At 57.8% G+C, this 15193-nt stretch overlaps 3 protein-coding genes across 3 annotated transcripts; 1 reads left to right on the top strand and 2 right to left on the bottom strand.

The window, feature by feature from the left end:
* Positions 1–4: 4 nt before the first annotated feature.
* On the bottom strand, positions 5–1515 carry LOC309416152 (proton-coupled zinc antiporter SLC30A2-like; the record flags this gene model as incomplete). The annotated part of the gene is made up of 5 exons (XM_082015729.1): positions 5–106; positions 195–348; positions 664–810; positions 1079–1278; positions 1466–1515. Coding segments are annotated over 5 exons (653 nt in total), but the record flags the coding sequence as incomplete, so codon positions are not given.
* Positions 1516–2729: 1214 nt separating this feature from the next.
* On the bottom strand, positions 2730–6122 carry TRIM63 (tripartite motif containing 63; the record flags this gene model as incomplete). Its single annotated transcript, XM_082015731.1, has 9 exons — positions 5868–6122; positions 5582–5748; positions 4276–4444; positions 3857–3952; positions 3477–3710; positions 3334–3356; positions 3024–3148; positions 2836–2913; positions 2730–2740 (listed from the first exon to the last, which is right to left on the bottom strand). Exons 1-9 carry the CDS (start codon positions 6030–6032, stop codon positions 2730–2732), a joined length of 1068 nt encoding a protein of 355 aa, XP_081871857.1. The 5' UTR covers positions 6033–6122.
* A 4514-nt stretch (positions 6123–10636) lies between these two features.
* PDIK1L (PDLIM1 interacting kinase 1 like) lies at positions 10637–14483 on the top strand (the record flags this gene model as incomplete). The annotated part of the gene is made up of 2 exons (XM_082015730.1): positions 10637–11025; positions 13743–14483. Exons 1-2 carry the CDS (start codon positions 10741–10743, stop codon positions 14481–14483), a joined length of 1026 nt encoding a protein of 341 aa, XP_081871856.1. The 5' UTR covers positions 10637–10740.
* Between the last annotated feature and the right edge of the window lie 710 nt (positions 14484–15193).

Below are 15193 nucleotides of genomic sequence, written 5' to 3'. Positions count from 1 at the left end.
GTCCCCTACGACGTGGATGAAGGCAGCGCGGACGCTGGCGTTGGGCTGCTCGCCGGCCGGCGCATGGCTGTGCCCGTGTCCCGTCTGATGCAGAGCTGCCCCCATCCTGTGGGTAGGGCAGCGGTGACGTCCCCGGGGCCACCGGGCACGGGGCGGGGGGACACCCGGCAGAGGCGAGAGCCGGCCGTACGTACACGACGTTGACGGCCACGGCGCAGGCGGAGGTGATGAGCATGACGCTGCCCTCGATGTCGTAGTCGGCTGAGAGCAGGCGCTGGGCCGCCAGGTAGACCAGGACGCCCGTCACCACCCAGATGGAGAGCACGGAGAGCAGGGCCCCCAGGATCTCTGCGGAGAGCCCCCCCCCAGCCCTGCGTTGCCGCTTCACCGCCACGCCAAGCCTGAGCACCCTCCTGACCTCCCCCAGCAGCACCAGGGCTCGGGGTGGGCACCCAGCACCCACCCCTGGGGCTGCTCCCTGCACGGGGACGGCAGTGCCTCTGCCCTGCCCGTGGTGCCGGGGCGCTGCCGGGGCTCCCCACACCCCCCAGGGCCCCCCAAGGCGCCCGGTCCCCGCGGGGAGGGCACCCGGGGATGCTGCGAGTGCTCCCTGGGGTCCCCGGGAGCGGGACGGCGGCCCCGGGGGTGGTGCCACCTCGTTACCTGCCCGGTGCCAGCCGAAGTTCATGGTTTTGGTGGGGGGGCGTGAGGACACCCAGAGCGCAAAGAGGCTGATCATGATGCTGGCGAAGTCCGTCAGGAGGTGGGCTGCGTCCGTCAGGATGGCCAGGCTGCGTGCCAGGTACCCGCCTGCGGAGCCGGGGGGCAGCGGGGACACCGGGGCGGCGTCAGGGGGGGTGTCCAGGACTCCCACCCCATGGCGGGCACGGACCAGGTCACCCCGTGCCACAGTGGGGGGGCCCCACCGGGCGCTTTGACCCACTGAAAAGCAACAGGGAGACCTGCCCGCACCCTGCCTGCACCCGCAGCGGGGAATCGGGACAAGAGGGGCTGCGGGCAGCCATTTGGGGTGCCCCTATGGGGACCACCCCGGCCAGAGCCTGCACCCACCACTCACCCACGGCTTCCCCCACCATGAAGACGAGGCAGATGCTGGCAGCCAGGTAGAGCTTCCTGCGCGCCCGCTGCTGCTGGCCGGGGTGGCCGGCAGCCCCCCGTGCGTGGCAGTGCCGGCTGCGCCGTGCCCCCAGCTCCAGCGCGGGAGCCTGTCCCTGCACCGAGTTGTGCCCGTTCTTTTGCATGGCCCCCAGGTAGGACCTGTAGGGGAGAGGAGGGGTCGGGGGACAGAGCGGGGGGCCTGGGAGAATTTTGGGGAGCAGGTTGGACCCTGAACGCTCCCTCCCAGCCCCTTCCCCGGCCAGATGCCTCCAGGGGACCCCACCTGGGAGCCCCATGGGGAAGAGGGGACACCACGTCCTTAGCCCCCCCCCGGGCACCCCCCTACCCGCCTGCGCCCTCGCTCAGCAGATGCCGTTTCTCCTCGCCGGCTGCCATCCTCCTGCGGGGCGGGGGGCCGGGGCGGGTGACCCCGGTGTGTGGCTGGTGCTGGCGGCGGCCGGTGGCCTCGGCCCGTGTGAAGTGACGGGGACTCGTGTGCAAAGCCCGGCCGAGGGAGGGGGGGCCAGGCCGGCTGCAAAGCGCCCGCGGCCGCCTGCCCCAGGGTGGGCCCGCTCACCCGGGGGGCTGCTGATGGACGGGGGGGCATTGCTCTGGGAACCCCCATGGGCGACCCCCAGGAACCATGCACCAGGGCATGGATGCAGCCCCCGAGGCAGGGGGAGGATGGAGCACCCCCCAGTCCCCCCCTAAAGGCACCCGGTGACCCCCCTCTGTGCTCCAGGGAGACCTCGGGCCCCCCCAGTTTAGATCCAGCTGTGGAGCCGCCATGTGAGGGGTAAACCTGGGACCAGACCCCCCCCCAGCAGCGACTCCTGCCCACCGCCCCGGGGGAGCAGTGCTAATTGCCCTGGGGCTAATTGCAACCGCGGCACAGCCCAGAGCACCGCTGCGGGCGCTGCCTCAGTTTCCCCTCGGCCAGGCGCCAAGCCGGGCTTATGTTTTTGTGGGAGAAAAGCATTTCTGGTCTATATTTGCATTCACGGTGTATTTTTTGCGGTCGTGCTCGATGCAGAGGCTGTCCCCATTTTGGGGACCGGCACAGCCCGGAGCATCCTCACCCCCCGCTGCCGCATCCCCAAGCCCGGGCGAGCACTGGCCCCGGGCACCCCATTGCCAGGAGATAAATCCTGCTGGGTGCCAACCCATTACATCCCCAGGCAGGCGGCCTGGCACAGGGTGCCAGTGCTGCCAGAGGTGCTAATGAGGCTGAAAATTAAGTGTTGGACTGGGAGGCGTCCCTCCGCCACGCCGGGTGCTGGCAGGGACGCCGGTGATGACAGCGGCCCGGCAAACCCACCCGCACCCCCAGTGCCCGTCGCGGGGCTGGCAAGCTGAGAACGAAAGGCGAGGAAAAAAACCACCCAAAACACCAGTTTTCTTTACAAAATACACAAAATTCAAATCCGTGACAATTATGTACAAAACAAGGAAGATATAAAATGTGCGGAATTGTCCTCTTTGCACCCGTATAGAAAAGTGTCCCGTGCTGGAGCCACCGGCCCCCGCGGCGCGTCCCTCCCGTCCCGAGTCCCGTCGCCGGACATCCTGCGCCCCGCGGCGTTTCTCCCGCGCCGGCAACGCCGCTGCGGCTACTGGGGAGCTGCCACGGGGAGAAGATGTGGGGTGTCATGGGGGTCCAAAGACCTGAAGGATGGAGGGTCCTGGGCAGGTGGGCTCAGCTGTGCCGCCTCTTACCTATCACTGTCCTCTCGGTCGCCGCATTCTCCTCTACCTCTTCTTCCTCCCCATCAAAGTACTCCTCATCTTCCTCGGCTGCAAACAGGCCACCAAATGTCACCGCAGGGCCACCAGGGAAGGTGACGGGTGCCACTGGGGCGGTGGGAGTTGGTAAAGGGACACTGGGGGGTCGGGGGCTGAATTACCAGGGCCGAAGTCCAAGGCACGGACCGCCTCGGCGAGGTGGTCCAGGCTGACCGAGAAGGCGTCCATGCTCTCGTAGCCGTGCTCGATCTTCTCCAGCCTGCCGCCCTTGGAGGCCTCCACGATCCTGGGCAGGGAGAGCACGGCCATGTCCCCCCCGGCCCCCTCGCCAGGCTGGGGGACCGCGGGGTGCAGGGGTGGGGGGTCGGGGCATCCCCGTGCCCAACCACCCGGGCACCCCGTGGTTAAATCCTGCCCGGCTGCGGGACAGGGACTGGGGATGGCTGAATTTTCCCCAATTTGGGCACTTACGTTTTAATGAGCTGCTTGGCGTTCTGCGGGGAGGAAGAGGAGAGGTGAGTGGGGCCGCGTGGCAGCTGCCAGGATGTCCCCAAGCCGGTGGGACCCCATGCGGACACCGGCGGGGCGGGGGGGGGGGGCCTTGGGGGTCTCACCATGAGGAAGGTGGCCCCCCCGGTCTCCTCCATCGCCTGGATGGCTGTCTCCACCAGCCGGCTTGACTTCTCCAGCTGCTCCTTGTACCGGCGGATGAGGCCCTGGACGAAGCCCGTCTTGTCGCCCTGCTCGCAGGCGATGCGCTGCAGCAGCTCCGACTTCTTCTCCTCCAGCAGCGCTGCCACGGCGTCGAAGCGAGCGCACAGCTCCCGCTTGGCCGCCTCGCTGTTCTCCTGCGGGGACGAGGGGCAGGGGATGCCACGCGTGTGTCCTCGGCACCATCCCAGGGGCTTCCCTGCTCCGTGGGCGCCAGCTCCCTCCTGGCCATCCCAAATGCCACCCCTGGGGTTTGGAGGGTTCCTTTTCCCTCTTTCCTCACCTCGGTGCTCCGGCATGAGTCCTCCAGCTGGGAGATGATCGTCTGGATCCGGTCGTTCCCCGCCACCAGCATGGAGATGCAGTTGTTCAGCTCGGTCTGGGCAGGGGTGGACGGACAGAAGCAGCTTGAACCCCAGCAGGGACAAGGGACGGGGACAGGGATGGGGACAGGACGGGGACATCTCCCGTCCCAACTTGGGGACGGGCTGGGCATTGCCCGGCCCTAACTCCGCTCCCCCCACGCCCCCCCCCAAGCCACGGCCACGCTAAATATAGGCTGTCTCCTGGGCGAAGTCACCCGGGGACTATTAATACCCCGCCAGCGGGTCCCAGTGCTATTTGCGGCCGCCCCAGCTCAGCACATCGCCCCGGGACCAGCCGTGGCCCCCATGGCCCCCCCCGTGCCCCCCCGCACGGCACCTTCTGGCCCTGGAAGACCGTTTGCAGAGGGGCGACCTCGCAGTCCTTGTGGGTGCCGAAGACTTTGCACATGGAGCAGGTGGGGACCTCGCAGGTGACGCAGTAGATGTTGATCCGCTCGTCCTCGTGCTCCTTGCACATGGGGTGCTCCCCCTTCTTCAGCGGCCTGCTGGAGAGAGCGGCACGGCCGCGGTGACGTCCCCGTCGTGGTGACGTCCCCGTCGGGGTGATGTCCCCATCGAGCATCATCCCCAGCACGGTGACATCGCCCTGGCAGCATCATCCCCACTGCCGTGACATCCCCACTGATGCTGCACAGTCACCCCAAAATCAGGTCCCCAAGGAAAGAGGCCAAATCCTGGCGTAACCCCACACTTGCTCCTTTGGGAGCCACCAACCTCTGTGCCTCCGTAAGCCCCAAGCCCAGCAAGCCCCAGTTTAAACCAGTGTGGCACTGGGCACGGCAGCAGTCGGCACCGGTGGTTGGGGGACCCTGGGGTCATGCTCCAGGGACGCGGCACAAGCACCTCATTTTAGCCTTGGGCACCCGGGTTTTATTGTTGTCACCCAACGCGTGACCGGGGTAGGGGCACCCAGAAACCCCCGGGAGGTCCCAAGCTGAGGGCTACAGCCAAATCGTCCCCTCCGCGGTAAGTGGGGACATGGGGACAAGCCAACCCACTGAAGCAAAGACAGGGCTGGCCCCCCAAGCCCCCCCGGCAGCCACAGACACCTGCCACGTGCCATCGTCCCCGTCCCCATGGCTCTCAAACAATATTTACAGCGGTTCAGGGAATTTGGCCAGGGCTGCTGCTCTGCTTCCAGACCCTGTGACCCCTCTGTCCCCCGCCAGCTGCATGCTTTTACTGAGTGGGTCCCCCCCCAAACTGTCCCTCTGCCCCGTATCAGCCAGCAGCGCCCGCTGTCACGAGCAGAGCCTGGATTTGTCCCCCACACCTCTTATCTCCCACCGGCTGCTCCGGCCGCAGAGCGTGGAGGGGGCAGGACCTGCCCTGCTGCCCCCCCAGGGACCCACCATCTCCTGACCCCCCCGAGACCCAGATTGCTCTGGAGAGGGGGGAGGGATTTGGGACAAGGGAGGAAGATTTGGGTCAGGAGAGGAAGATTTGGACCGGGGACCCCTGAGCCAGCAGAAAAGCCCCCTCAATTTCTCGCCCAGCTGCAACCTCCTGTGCTCTCAGTGATGGTGCTGGGAGGTGGGCGTCCCCGCGTCCCCGCGTCCCCGCGTCCCCGCGTCGCCGCCGGGACAAGGCACAAGCGATCAGCCACGGCCGCCCGTGCCCACCTGGAGCACTCTTGCTTGTAGATGTCGATGATGTTCTCCACCAGCAGGTTCCTCTGCAGCCCATAGACGCCGTGACGGTCCAGCAGCACCTCGTGACGGCACGACGGGCACCGGAACCGGCCCCCCGAAATCACGCTGCCCCGGCTCTGCCAGTACGGGTTGGCAGCCTGCGAGGGGGAGATGCCCATCGGGGGGTCCATCAGCATCCCCACAGCACCACCAGCATCCCGGTGACCCCCAGCCCGGGCAGGGTGGGGGGAATGGGCGCAGGACCCCCCCCTCTCACCTGGAAGACGTCGTTGGCACACTTGCGGCAGAGGTTGTGCTGGCAGGGCAGGATCACCACCGGCTTGCTGAACATCTCCAGGCAGATGGGGCAGATGAGCTGCTTCTCCAGGCTCTCCATGGGGCTGCCATCCCGCAGGATGCCGGCTTGGAAATCCATCGACATGACGGCGCTCCTCTCGCCCGCTCTCGGCTGCCGGCAGCACCCCTCGTCCCGCTATTTATAAGTCGCTGCCCGGTCACGCGGAGCCGAATCCCGACGTGGGGTCGGGTGTCCGGGGAAGAAGCACCTGTCCCACGGGACTGAGCCATCGGGATGCCGGCGGCAGTGGTAAACAAGCCGGGGGGACAGGCTGTCCGGGAGGCCCTGCCCGCCCGTGCCGCGGCTGCCGGCACGCCGAAACCGGAGCTGGGGGGTAAACAGGGCCAGGCTTCACCCCGGGGCCAAACGGCCGCGCGCCCGGGGGGAGCATGGCCGGATCGCGGGGCTGGACCCCACAGCGGCGTAGGGCTGGGAGCATGGGGGGCAAAAACCAGCCCCGCGGTCATTCGGACGTGGTGGTGGTGCCAGGGATGGGGCAGAGCCAGGGCCAGCAGCAGCGGGGGGGGCTTATAGGGGCACCTCCCTTTGCACCCCCAAAACGCGGCCGCTGGCTGGGGTGCAAACACGTGCCTCGCCGGCGGGTCCCCAGGCTGTGCTTGGAGGGGAGACGCAGCCCCCGCGCCTGGCACGCGAACCAGGGGCCAGGCAGGGGTTGGGGGGCTCTCCCGTACCCCCAGCCGCAGGGAGGGCTGCGGGGCTGCTCCCCGCGCCGGCGTGCGCAGCCCTGACCCGAGCACCCGCTGGGGAGCAAAACCTGACCCAGAAATGGGGCGGGGGGGGGAAGCGGCCGAGCGCAGCCCCTCAGGACCCACACCCCCCGGGGAAAACGGCCCCGGCGCACGGTGCCCAGCTGGCGATAAACAGGGTGTCGTGCCAAATGCCGGCGCCCGTCCGCAGGGAGACCTGTAAATACTGGCAGCCGCAGGAGGGGAGAGGGGTAATTATAGCACCGTCGCCTATGGGTCACGCTGGTGGGGGGACGGGGTGGGGCGCGGTGGCGGCTGCTGCTGCGCCCACAGCGGCCGCGGGCAGGAGGGGATGGGTGCTGGGGCGCAGGGGTGCAGCGTACGTGGGTGCAGGGGTACGTGGGTGCACAAGCGCACGGGTGCACGAGTACACGGGGTACGCGGGTGCACGGGTAAACGGGTGCACAAGTGCACGGGTACGCAGGGTGCACGGGTAAATGGGTCACAAATGCAGGGGCGCAGGGGTGCACAGGTATATGGGTGCACGGGTTAAATGGGTGCGCAGGTCCAGGGGTACGTGAGTGCAGGGTTAGACGGGTGCAGGGGTTCGTGTGTCCATGAGTACATGGGTGCAGGGGTGCACAGGCCCCGTTTTCGCCGCGGCCGGCCCACGCCGGGGCAGGGCAGCCCCGCAGCCGGTTCGGGTGCTCCTTCCGGGCAGGCTCACGTGTCGACCAAGTGACTGTGCTGGGACCGGCCAAGCACATCTTGCAAAATTGTCCCCGTTTCGGCACTTGGGGCTCTTCCAGGGCGGCGTTGGCACGGAAGCAGGGCTGGCCGGGCACTCGGGAGGGCACGGGGGTCAGCCGCCGACCGGAGCCAGGAGCGGGGCACCCAGGTGTGCACCCGTCCCCACGGGCTGGCCCTGCCTGGGGGTGGCATTGATTAACTAATTGCTTCTGGACTCGATTAAGGGGATTCACAGGAATGGAGGGGTTGTAATGCCCTAATCAGCTTTCAAAATCCACAAGGGGCTCGTTGGCCCCTAATTGGCTTGGGGCAGCTTAGGCAGGGCCCAGGGCACTAATCACCGCTGAGCTCGTTCCCGGTTAACCCGGAGAGGCGCGAGAGCCTGTCGAGATGGCCGGAGCGTATCTGAACCGCCTCTGCTTGGTCTCTGCAGGGCTCCGAGCAGCGGGTGGCCCCGGCTTCTCCCACAATGGCGCTGTGACGGCTGTGCAATGGGGTGAGGAGACCCGTGCCCCGACTCCTGTGCATGGGGGGCACCTCCGGCCTGCAGAGGAGAGGGGGCAATGGCAGAGAGCAGGGCACGGAGAGGGGGGACGGCTCGCCGCCGGGAGCTGTGTCACTGTCACACAAAGCCAGAGCGCGACCAAAGGCACAAGGGACTGTACTATTTTTTTTTTCTTAATGCCAAGCAAAAATTAATAAATAAAAATCACAACCCCCTCCCACTCCCCCCCCCCCCCAAAAAAGAGGAGGGCCGTTACGGCAAAGGGGGGTGAGCACAGCCTGGGGGGATGCAGGGGAGGGCTGGGCACGGAGCAGCCGGGGCGGAAGGGGTTGCACAGCGCGCATCACCTGGCACAGGCGGCTGCACCGGCCGCGCGCGCCGCCGGGCCAGCGCGGGAACGGCACGCGCGCACCCCACGGCGGTGGGGGGGCGCGCGCTCCCCCCGCCCCTTCGCCGCCGGCCAATCAGAGGGCGCAGCGGCGGCGCGGGGGCGTGGCGCACGCGCGCCGGGGCGTGGCGGCGGCGACGCAGGGGCGGGGAGGGGACCCCGATAATGGCGGCCGGGCGGAGGCGACGCGGCGGCGGTGCTGAGGTAACGCGGTGCCCGGCCTGGGGGCAGCGGGGAGCGGGTCCTGGGCGGTTGCCTAGGTGCGTCATAGTGGGCGCCGTGCCGGGCCCACGCGGGCGGAGACCCCCCCCCCCGGTGGTGGGGCGGGCTGTGAGGGGGCCTGGGTACCTGCTGAGGCGGCTGCAGGGCCCAGCGGGGCGGGCTCCCCCTCAGGCCGCGGCTGTCGGGGTGAGACCTCGCTCCCGGCCTCCGCCCGAAGCGAGCGGCGCCTCGGTAATTTCTCTCTGGAGCAAGGTCCCCGTCGGTTGCAGGTGGGGTCCCGGTGTGGCAGCCCCTTGTAGGGCCTCCCTGGAGGAGCAGGGCGAAGAGGAGGGAGGTAATTTATTTTATTCCGTAATTATTGCTGCTAACGAGGCAGCCAGGGAGGGAGAGCGCTTCCCAGGCTTGCAGGAGGGAGCAGGGGTAGGACCGGCTTGTTTGCTTTGCACCGCCTGGCCTGTGCCCGCCGCCGCTGCCAGGGCCCTGCCGCTTGCCATGAGCTGCCCTGGGGAGCAGGCAGCGCTTCTCCTTGGGTTAGGTAATAAACCTCGGTGGCATTTCCAGACCGGCCTAGCCCGCTGTGGGGGTGAGGGAAGGCAGGTAGCAACCCCGACGCTTGGCAGAATGACAGATCCTCTCTGGTAACAGCATACAGCTAACCGACTCTCAACATGGGGGGGGACGTTTTCTGCTCATTTTGAGCTTGATGTGATAATGTTTGAGTAACGCGGTCTTTTCCTCAGGAATTATTTGGCCGCTGGTGAGATTATAGATCCTGCTGTTCTCCCCAGCATGGTAAGGGCGATTGGCCCATCAGATCTTAATGTTCAGGCTGTAATCTTAATCTGTTCATCATAGTCCTGCTACAGCTGCAGGCTCAATACATCTCGTGAGCAGAATCTGAGAGTCATGCGTTTCTTGGGCACGTCACATTTCAGTTCAAAATGGTCTTTTAAATGTGTATCACAGAACTTTGCTGAAAGGTTAAAATGTCTCTGTAGTATTGCCATGAGACTGATGATACCTTTTTTCTCTCTCTCTTTCTTTTTTTTTTCTTTTTTCTAAAAAAAAAAAAGTACCTAAACCAGTGGAAATACTTGAAAACTTCCTACAAATAACAGGGTGTTTCGATGTGGTCCTTATTGCCTGGTTTACTGACATAAAGAGAATTACATTTATCACTGGCAATCTTACAAACTGTTTTAGTTCTGATATAGTAGCTGTGATTTGTGTGTGTGTGTGTTTCATTCAGTTTGGCCAGTGATAATTGGCTAGCCAAGCTTTTTTCTTTTTCCCCTGTCTATAGTCAGTGTCCCATTTTGGTTTGGTTGTGTGAAGGTGGTGCTGGTGTGTTTTGGTTTGTAATTTTGCAGGGAGGTTTGCAGGGAGGGTGATAAATCTGTAGCAGTGTTTGGTGGCCATTTTTGTTTGTGCGTGTGTGTCTCGTTTTACTTACAGAGCAATATCTTAACTTTTGTCCTTGCCCTGTTGAGCACAAAGTGAAAGTTAGATGCTGGGTGCAAGCTTCTGCAATCAGTTACCCTTTTTAACTTTTTGTAACCGTAGATTCCTCATTCAGAGGAGACCAGGTGAAAAATCATAGTAACATTAAAAAATAAATTGGAAGCGATCCAAAGCATCCTCTTGTCTGAGTATCAGTAAAAGAATTTCATTATTGAATTATAACAGAACCACTTACTTATGTGGTCACCTCCATAAAAGGCGGTGTTAATTAAATCTGTTGCTGCCCAACCACAGGCTTCAACTAGAACCTCTTCTCTGCTATCCCAGGTGTGGATGGAGAGCATGATACCGTACTATTATTCCCGCAGATGTTCACGGAAGACACTGAGAGAAAGGAGCAGGAGCATACGCGATAGTGCTGTCTTGGTACAATACAAGTCTAGGTTTGAATTGTTGCCACCTTGAAAACTGGGCTGTATTTGAAATTGTAATAGTCCCACGAAAATGATGTCATTTCATTTTTAACTAGTCTGTGGCAACAGGTACAGGTTTACAGAACAGCTTCTGGAATGTTCTAGCACTCAAATGCAGCGTTGCATTCAGTGTAACACTCAGAGGCACTGCCCTGTTAATTGCAGGGTTTTGGTAGGCCTAATGTTGCCGCACCAAGCCATATGGGGGAAAATACAGCCCAGTTCTTGTTCATAAGTTTTAGTTCTGTGGGTTTTTCCCCCTTCCCCAGAACCCTTGATCTTGAAGATGGTGAGTAGCCAGCCTAAGTACGATCTAATACGGGAGGTTGGTCGTGGCAGTTATGGTGTGGTGTACGAAGCAGTCGTGAGGAAGACCTCTGCACGGGTCGCGGTGAAAAAGATTCGGTGCCATGCTCCAGAGAACGTGGAACTAGCTCTGCGTGAGTTCTGGGCACTTAGCAGTATCAAGAGCCAGCATCCCAACGTCATTCACCTGGAGGAGTGCATCTTACAGAAAGATGGTATGGTGCAGAAGATGTCCCATGGCTCCAGTTCCTCCCTTTATTTACAGGTACATGAAGCTGAGGTAATGGGGTGGAAGTAATTATTATGGATGTGTAGCTGGGAGGGAAGGAGGCGGGTAGCTGAGATTTTTTTTTTTTTGAGGTATGCTTAGTTAGGAGAGGGTATCATTCATGTTGTTGACACCCAAAAATTATTTTATATCTTTTAAAGAGTGTTATCTGTTGAACAACCTGTATCTTGTAGTTTGAAGCCGTGCCACTCTAAAAGACTCCAGGATTTGTTTTTTTAATGCAAATCTGCTTTGATAATTTGAGGAAACGCCACAGGTGAAGCACAAGGGAGGTGCAGGCTGTCATATTACTTGGTAGAAGCCCTGCTGCAGGGTTAATGAGCAGACGTGTACCAATGTCTTAGGACAGAGCTCTGAAGAATTTCTTAATCTCGGATGTCCTTGGAAGAGGAAGTAACCATCTTGATGTAGGAAGCCAACACTTACAATTCTTTCAGAAATAATAAGCAATTGGTAGCATGTGGTGAGCTGTTTTCTTTTTTGAATAAATAACTACTAATCTCTTTTAAAGAGAGGTAAAGGTATGATAAATAAGAGAATAAATATAATTCGCCCTATGTGGCTACCGAAAGGGACCTTTAAGTCGCCTTTTAAGTTTGAAGATGCATGTTTTTGAAGAACGAGTAGGTCTGGAAAGACTTTGGAGGATAATCTGATTCATTCCCTTGTCAAGAAGGTGCCTCAACTATAAATCATCCCCTGGCAGAAATTTGTGTCTCTAGTTTAAAAATTCAGAAGCCTGCTCAATGTTTATTGTGTTATCCCTAGTCAGCTTTTATCATTTCAGTTTTTATTGTTGTCATTCTTGCATGTCTAATGTAGGACCTTTTGTTAGTGAACATTCATCTGACAACCCTTCACGGCTGTCCAGGTCCCATTGTGCCGAGCGCTGTACAAGCCTGAGAAAGAGGATTCTTGCTTTTGTAAACTCGCTGTGGCTTGGTAGTTGTTACTGACCTGCTTTCATGAAGGGATTAGGGTAAAATAATACTGGCCAGCTCATGTGGGAGAAACTAGCGCCTTACCTTCCTAGTCGTTAGTGTATCTGTGAGAGATTGCATCAAACTTGTGGACAACTGTACAGGGAGGAGCTTAAAAAAACCAGGGTGGAACTGCAAGGTGGGGAAGAGCTTTCAGATCACCTGCAGCATTGGGTTTTGATGGTAATGCCTGTTAACAGTGTGGCATGTAGATCTCGCCTGTGTCTGGGGCTGTTGGTAGTAGGTGCAAGCACTAGAAATTGTTTTCCTGCTCTAGAGAGCAGAGGAGAGCAAAGGACAGAGCTGAGCTGCCTCTGAAGAGAACTGGGATCACTTTGTAACAGCATATGCTAAAATAGAGAAAATCGGATCTCCCTTGGCTTGCCCTCCTCTCTCCCTACCCCAGGTGATATTACATTACAGAGCTGTATGGGCGCAGTGTGTGAGGAGGCTGGACAGGGAGGGAGTATTAGTGTCTCCTGAAGGGCTTTGGGGCAGATCCTAAACTGGTGTCAGATGAACCAAGTCAGTAAAGCGAGAGTCCTGAACTAGCCTGGTCCTCTGGTGCTTTGCCACCGTCACAGACCTGGTAGTGGATTTTGTTGTCTTGCCATTCTTAACTGTGCAAGTACAGCTTCTGGAAAGCTGTGTGTTGGTGCTCACTTAGACTCCCTGCTGTCCTCTGATATCTTAATCTCACTGTTACTGACTGTAAACCCGAAATACGTAGTTTTCTAGTTCTAACATGGATTTACTGTTTTAAGTTTGTCCATAGTAGTTGTGCTCATAGTTAAAGGTAGCTATAAATTGCTAGTAATTTTGCTCTTGGATGGAAAAAGTCACTTTTTTAAAGCACTTTAAAATGCCTCTGTAAATATTAATAGCTACCTTAATTTTTGGAAGCCTGTTGGAGCTGCGTTTGGTTTACTGCTAACAGAAATAGTTGCAAGACTTACCTTCCCTAAGAGCTACCTCAGAGGAGCTGAAGAGGCAAATGTGTAGCTGTGTAAACAGGATTAGTAAAACTGATTGCTGGGTTTACTTTGCTTTTTGTATGAAGCAGCCATTAGAACTAGCTGCTCGAGCTACTCACTGCTTATATTCTAGAAAATAGCTAGTGGGTCATGATGGTGGGAAAGGTGTTACGTGCAGCAGCTGTTCAGCAATGCCCATAGATTAGCATTCTCCTGAGTTAAAGGATCCTGTGTTAACACTTGCTAGAATACATTGATGTGTAAGGAATGGAGAATAGGCTTTAAAAATCTGTTCTGGCGCTGCTTCTTCAGCGGAGGACAAATACAGCCCAGTGGCACACCGTACGGAGTTACTTGTTGAAACTGTTTGTACATTGAAGTTGTTAGCAGAATGGGTGGGACGGGCTTTGCTGAGGTGGGACACTGTCCAGCTGAAACAGATGGGAGTGCAATGGCCACTTGGTATCTTTTAAAATACTGTTATCTGGGTCTAGCTTCTGGGCAGGAGTGTGAACTTGATATGCTTCGCACGCACAAAAAGGAGGCTGTCAAATACATTGTGATTTTTTTTTTTTTTTTTTTTTACATCATAAACTTTATATAGTTTTCTTTCCACCATTTGCAATATCTTACTTTCTGGATTATCGAGAGGAAGAACCAAACTTCGTGCATTTTTCTGTCACATCTTTATGTTCTTGTGACCATCAGGTAGTTACAACATTTCTTTTCCTTGTTGCAGCTTGTAGAGACCTCATTAAAAGGAGAAATAGTCTTTGACCCCAGAAGTGCTTATTACCTCTGGTTTGTAATGGATTTCTGTGATGGAGGAGATATGAATGAGTATCTGTTGTCCCGAAAGCCAAACCGCAAGACCAACACCAGTTTCATGCTTCAGCTTAGCAGCGCACTGGCGTTCTTACACAAAAATCAGATTATTCATCGTGATCTCAAACCTGACAATATTCTGATATCTCAGAGCAGGATGGATGCTAGTGACTTGGAGCCGACCCTAAAAGTAGCAGATTTTGGGCTGAGTAAAGTATGTTCAGCCTCAGGACAGAATCCCGAGGAACCAGTTAACGTAAATAAGTGTTTTCTATCAACTGCATGTGGGACTGACTTCTATATGGCCCCTGAAGTCTGGGAAGGACACTACACCGCCAAAGCAGACATCTTTGCATTGGGGATTATAATCTGGGCAATGTTGGAAAGAATCACATTCATAGATACAGAAACAAAGAAAGAACTTCTGGGGAGTTACGTCAAGCAGGGGACGGCGATCGTGCCTGTTGGAGAGGCGCTCCTAGAAAACCCTAAAATGGAACTGCTCATCCCCGTAAAGAAAAAATCCATGAATGCGCGAATGAAACAGCTGATCAAGGAAATGCTGGCTGCCAACCCGCAGGACCGACCCGATGCTTTTGAGCTAGAACTGCGACTAGTCAACATAGCTTTTAAAGACAACAGCTGGGACACGTGACCTGCCACGTCCAGTCTCTCTCAATAGAGCTGCTTCTCACCTAACTGATGGTGCAACTTAATGACAGTAAAAGAAGCGAGCCTGAACTCAAACCTGCAGGGTGTAGTTTCTACCAGATGAATCTCATTTTGAGTTTCATGAGTGATAGGAATGTGAGTTGGCCGTTGTGTTAACGATACATTGATGTGTATAATACCAGGATGTTACATGCAAGTGTAAGATGTGATGATGTTCGTTTGTGTATGCTGGCAGTGGGATGTCTTAAGAGCCGAGACTGGATTTCCAGCACTAAGTCACGGAGTATTTTGTACATTCCAGTTTCCTATGTCAGTATTTGGAACTTTCATGGGGAGGGGGAAAGAAGAGAGATTTGCATGCTGGTTGTGCAAATCTTCAGGCTTTGTAAAATAATTCTGTGTATATATTTGTGTATACGAGTGACTGGGAGTGTATGCCACTTTTCTTAAATTATTTGCTATGGGTCTGAATGATTGGGGTCTGCTAGAAAACTAGGTGAAGAAGATAGATTGAGAATCATTCCTTCTTCTCCAGGCCTGAATAACTTTATTATTTATTTTTGTTATCTAAGCTCAAAGATAGGGCCTGAGACTTGACTTTGTAGACAAAAAATGCAATGCAAGGGGATCAGCAGTTTTTAAAGTGCTGACGTGGCCAAGCTTAGCACTTACAGCCTAATGAGCTCATCACCA

The sequence above is a fragment of the Phaethon aethereus genome, assembly GCF_964289735.1.
Source record: "Phaethon aethereus genome assembly, contig: HAP1_SCAFFOLD_607, whole genome shotgun sequence".
In the NCBI taxonomy this organism is placed as follows: Eukaryota; Metazoa; Chordata; class Aves; order Phaethontiformes; family Phaethontidae; genus Phaethon; species Phaethon aethereus.
The sequence above is the reverse complement of the archived record's forward strand: the minus strand, read 5'-3'. Positions and strand labels throughout refer to the sequence as shown.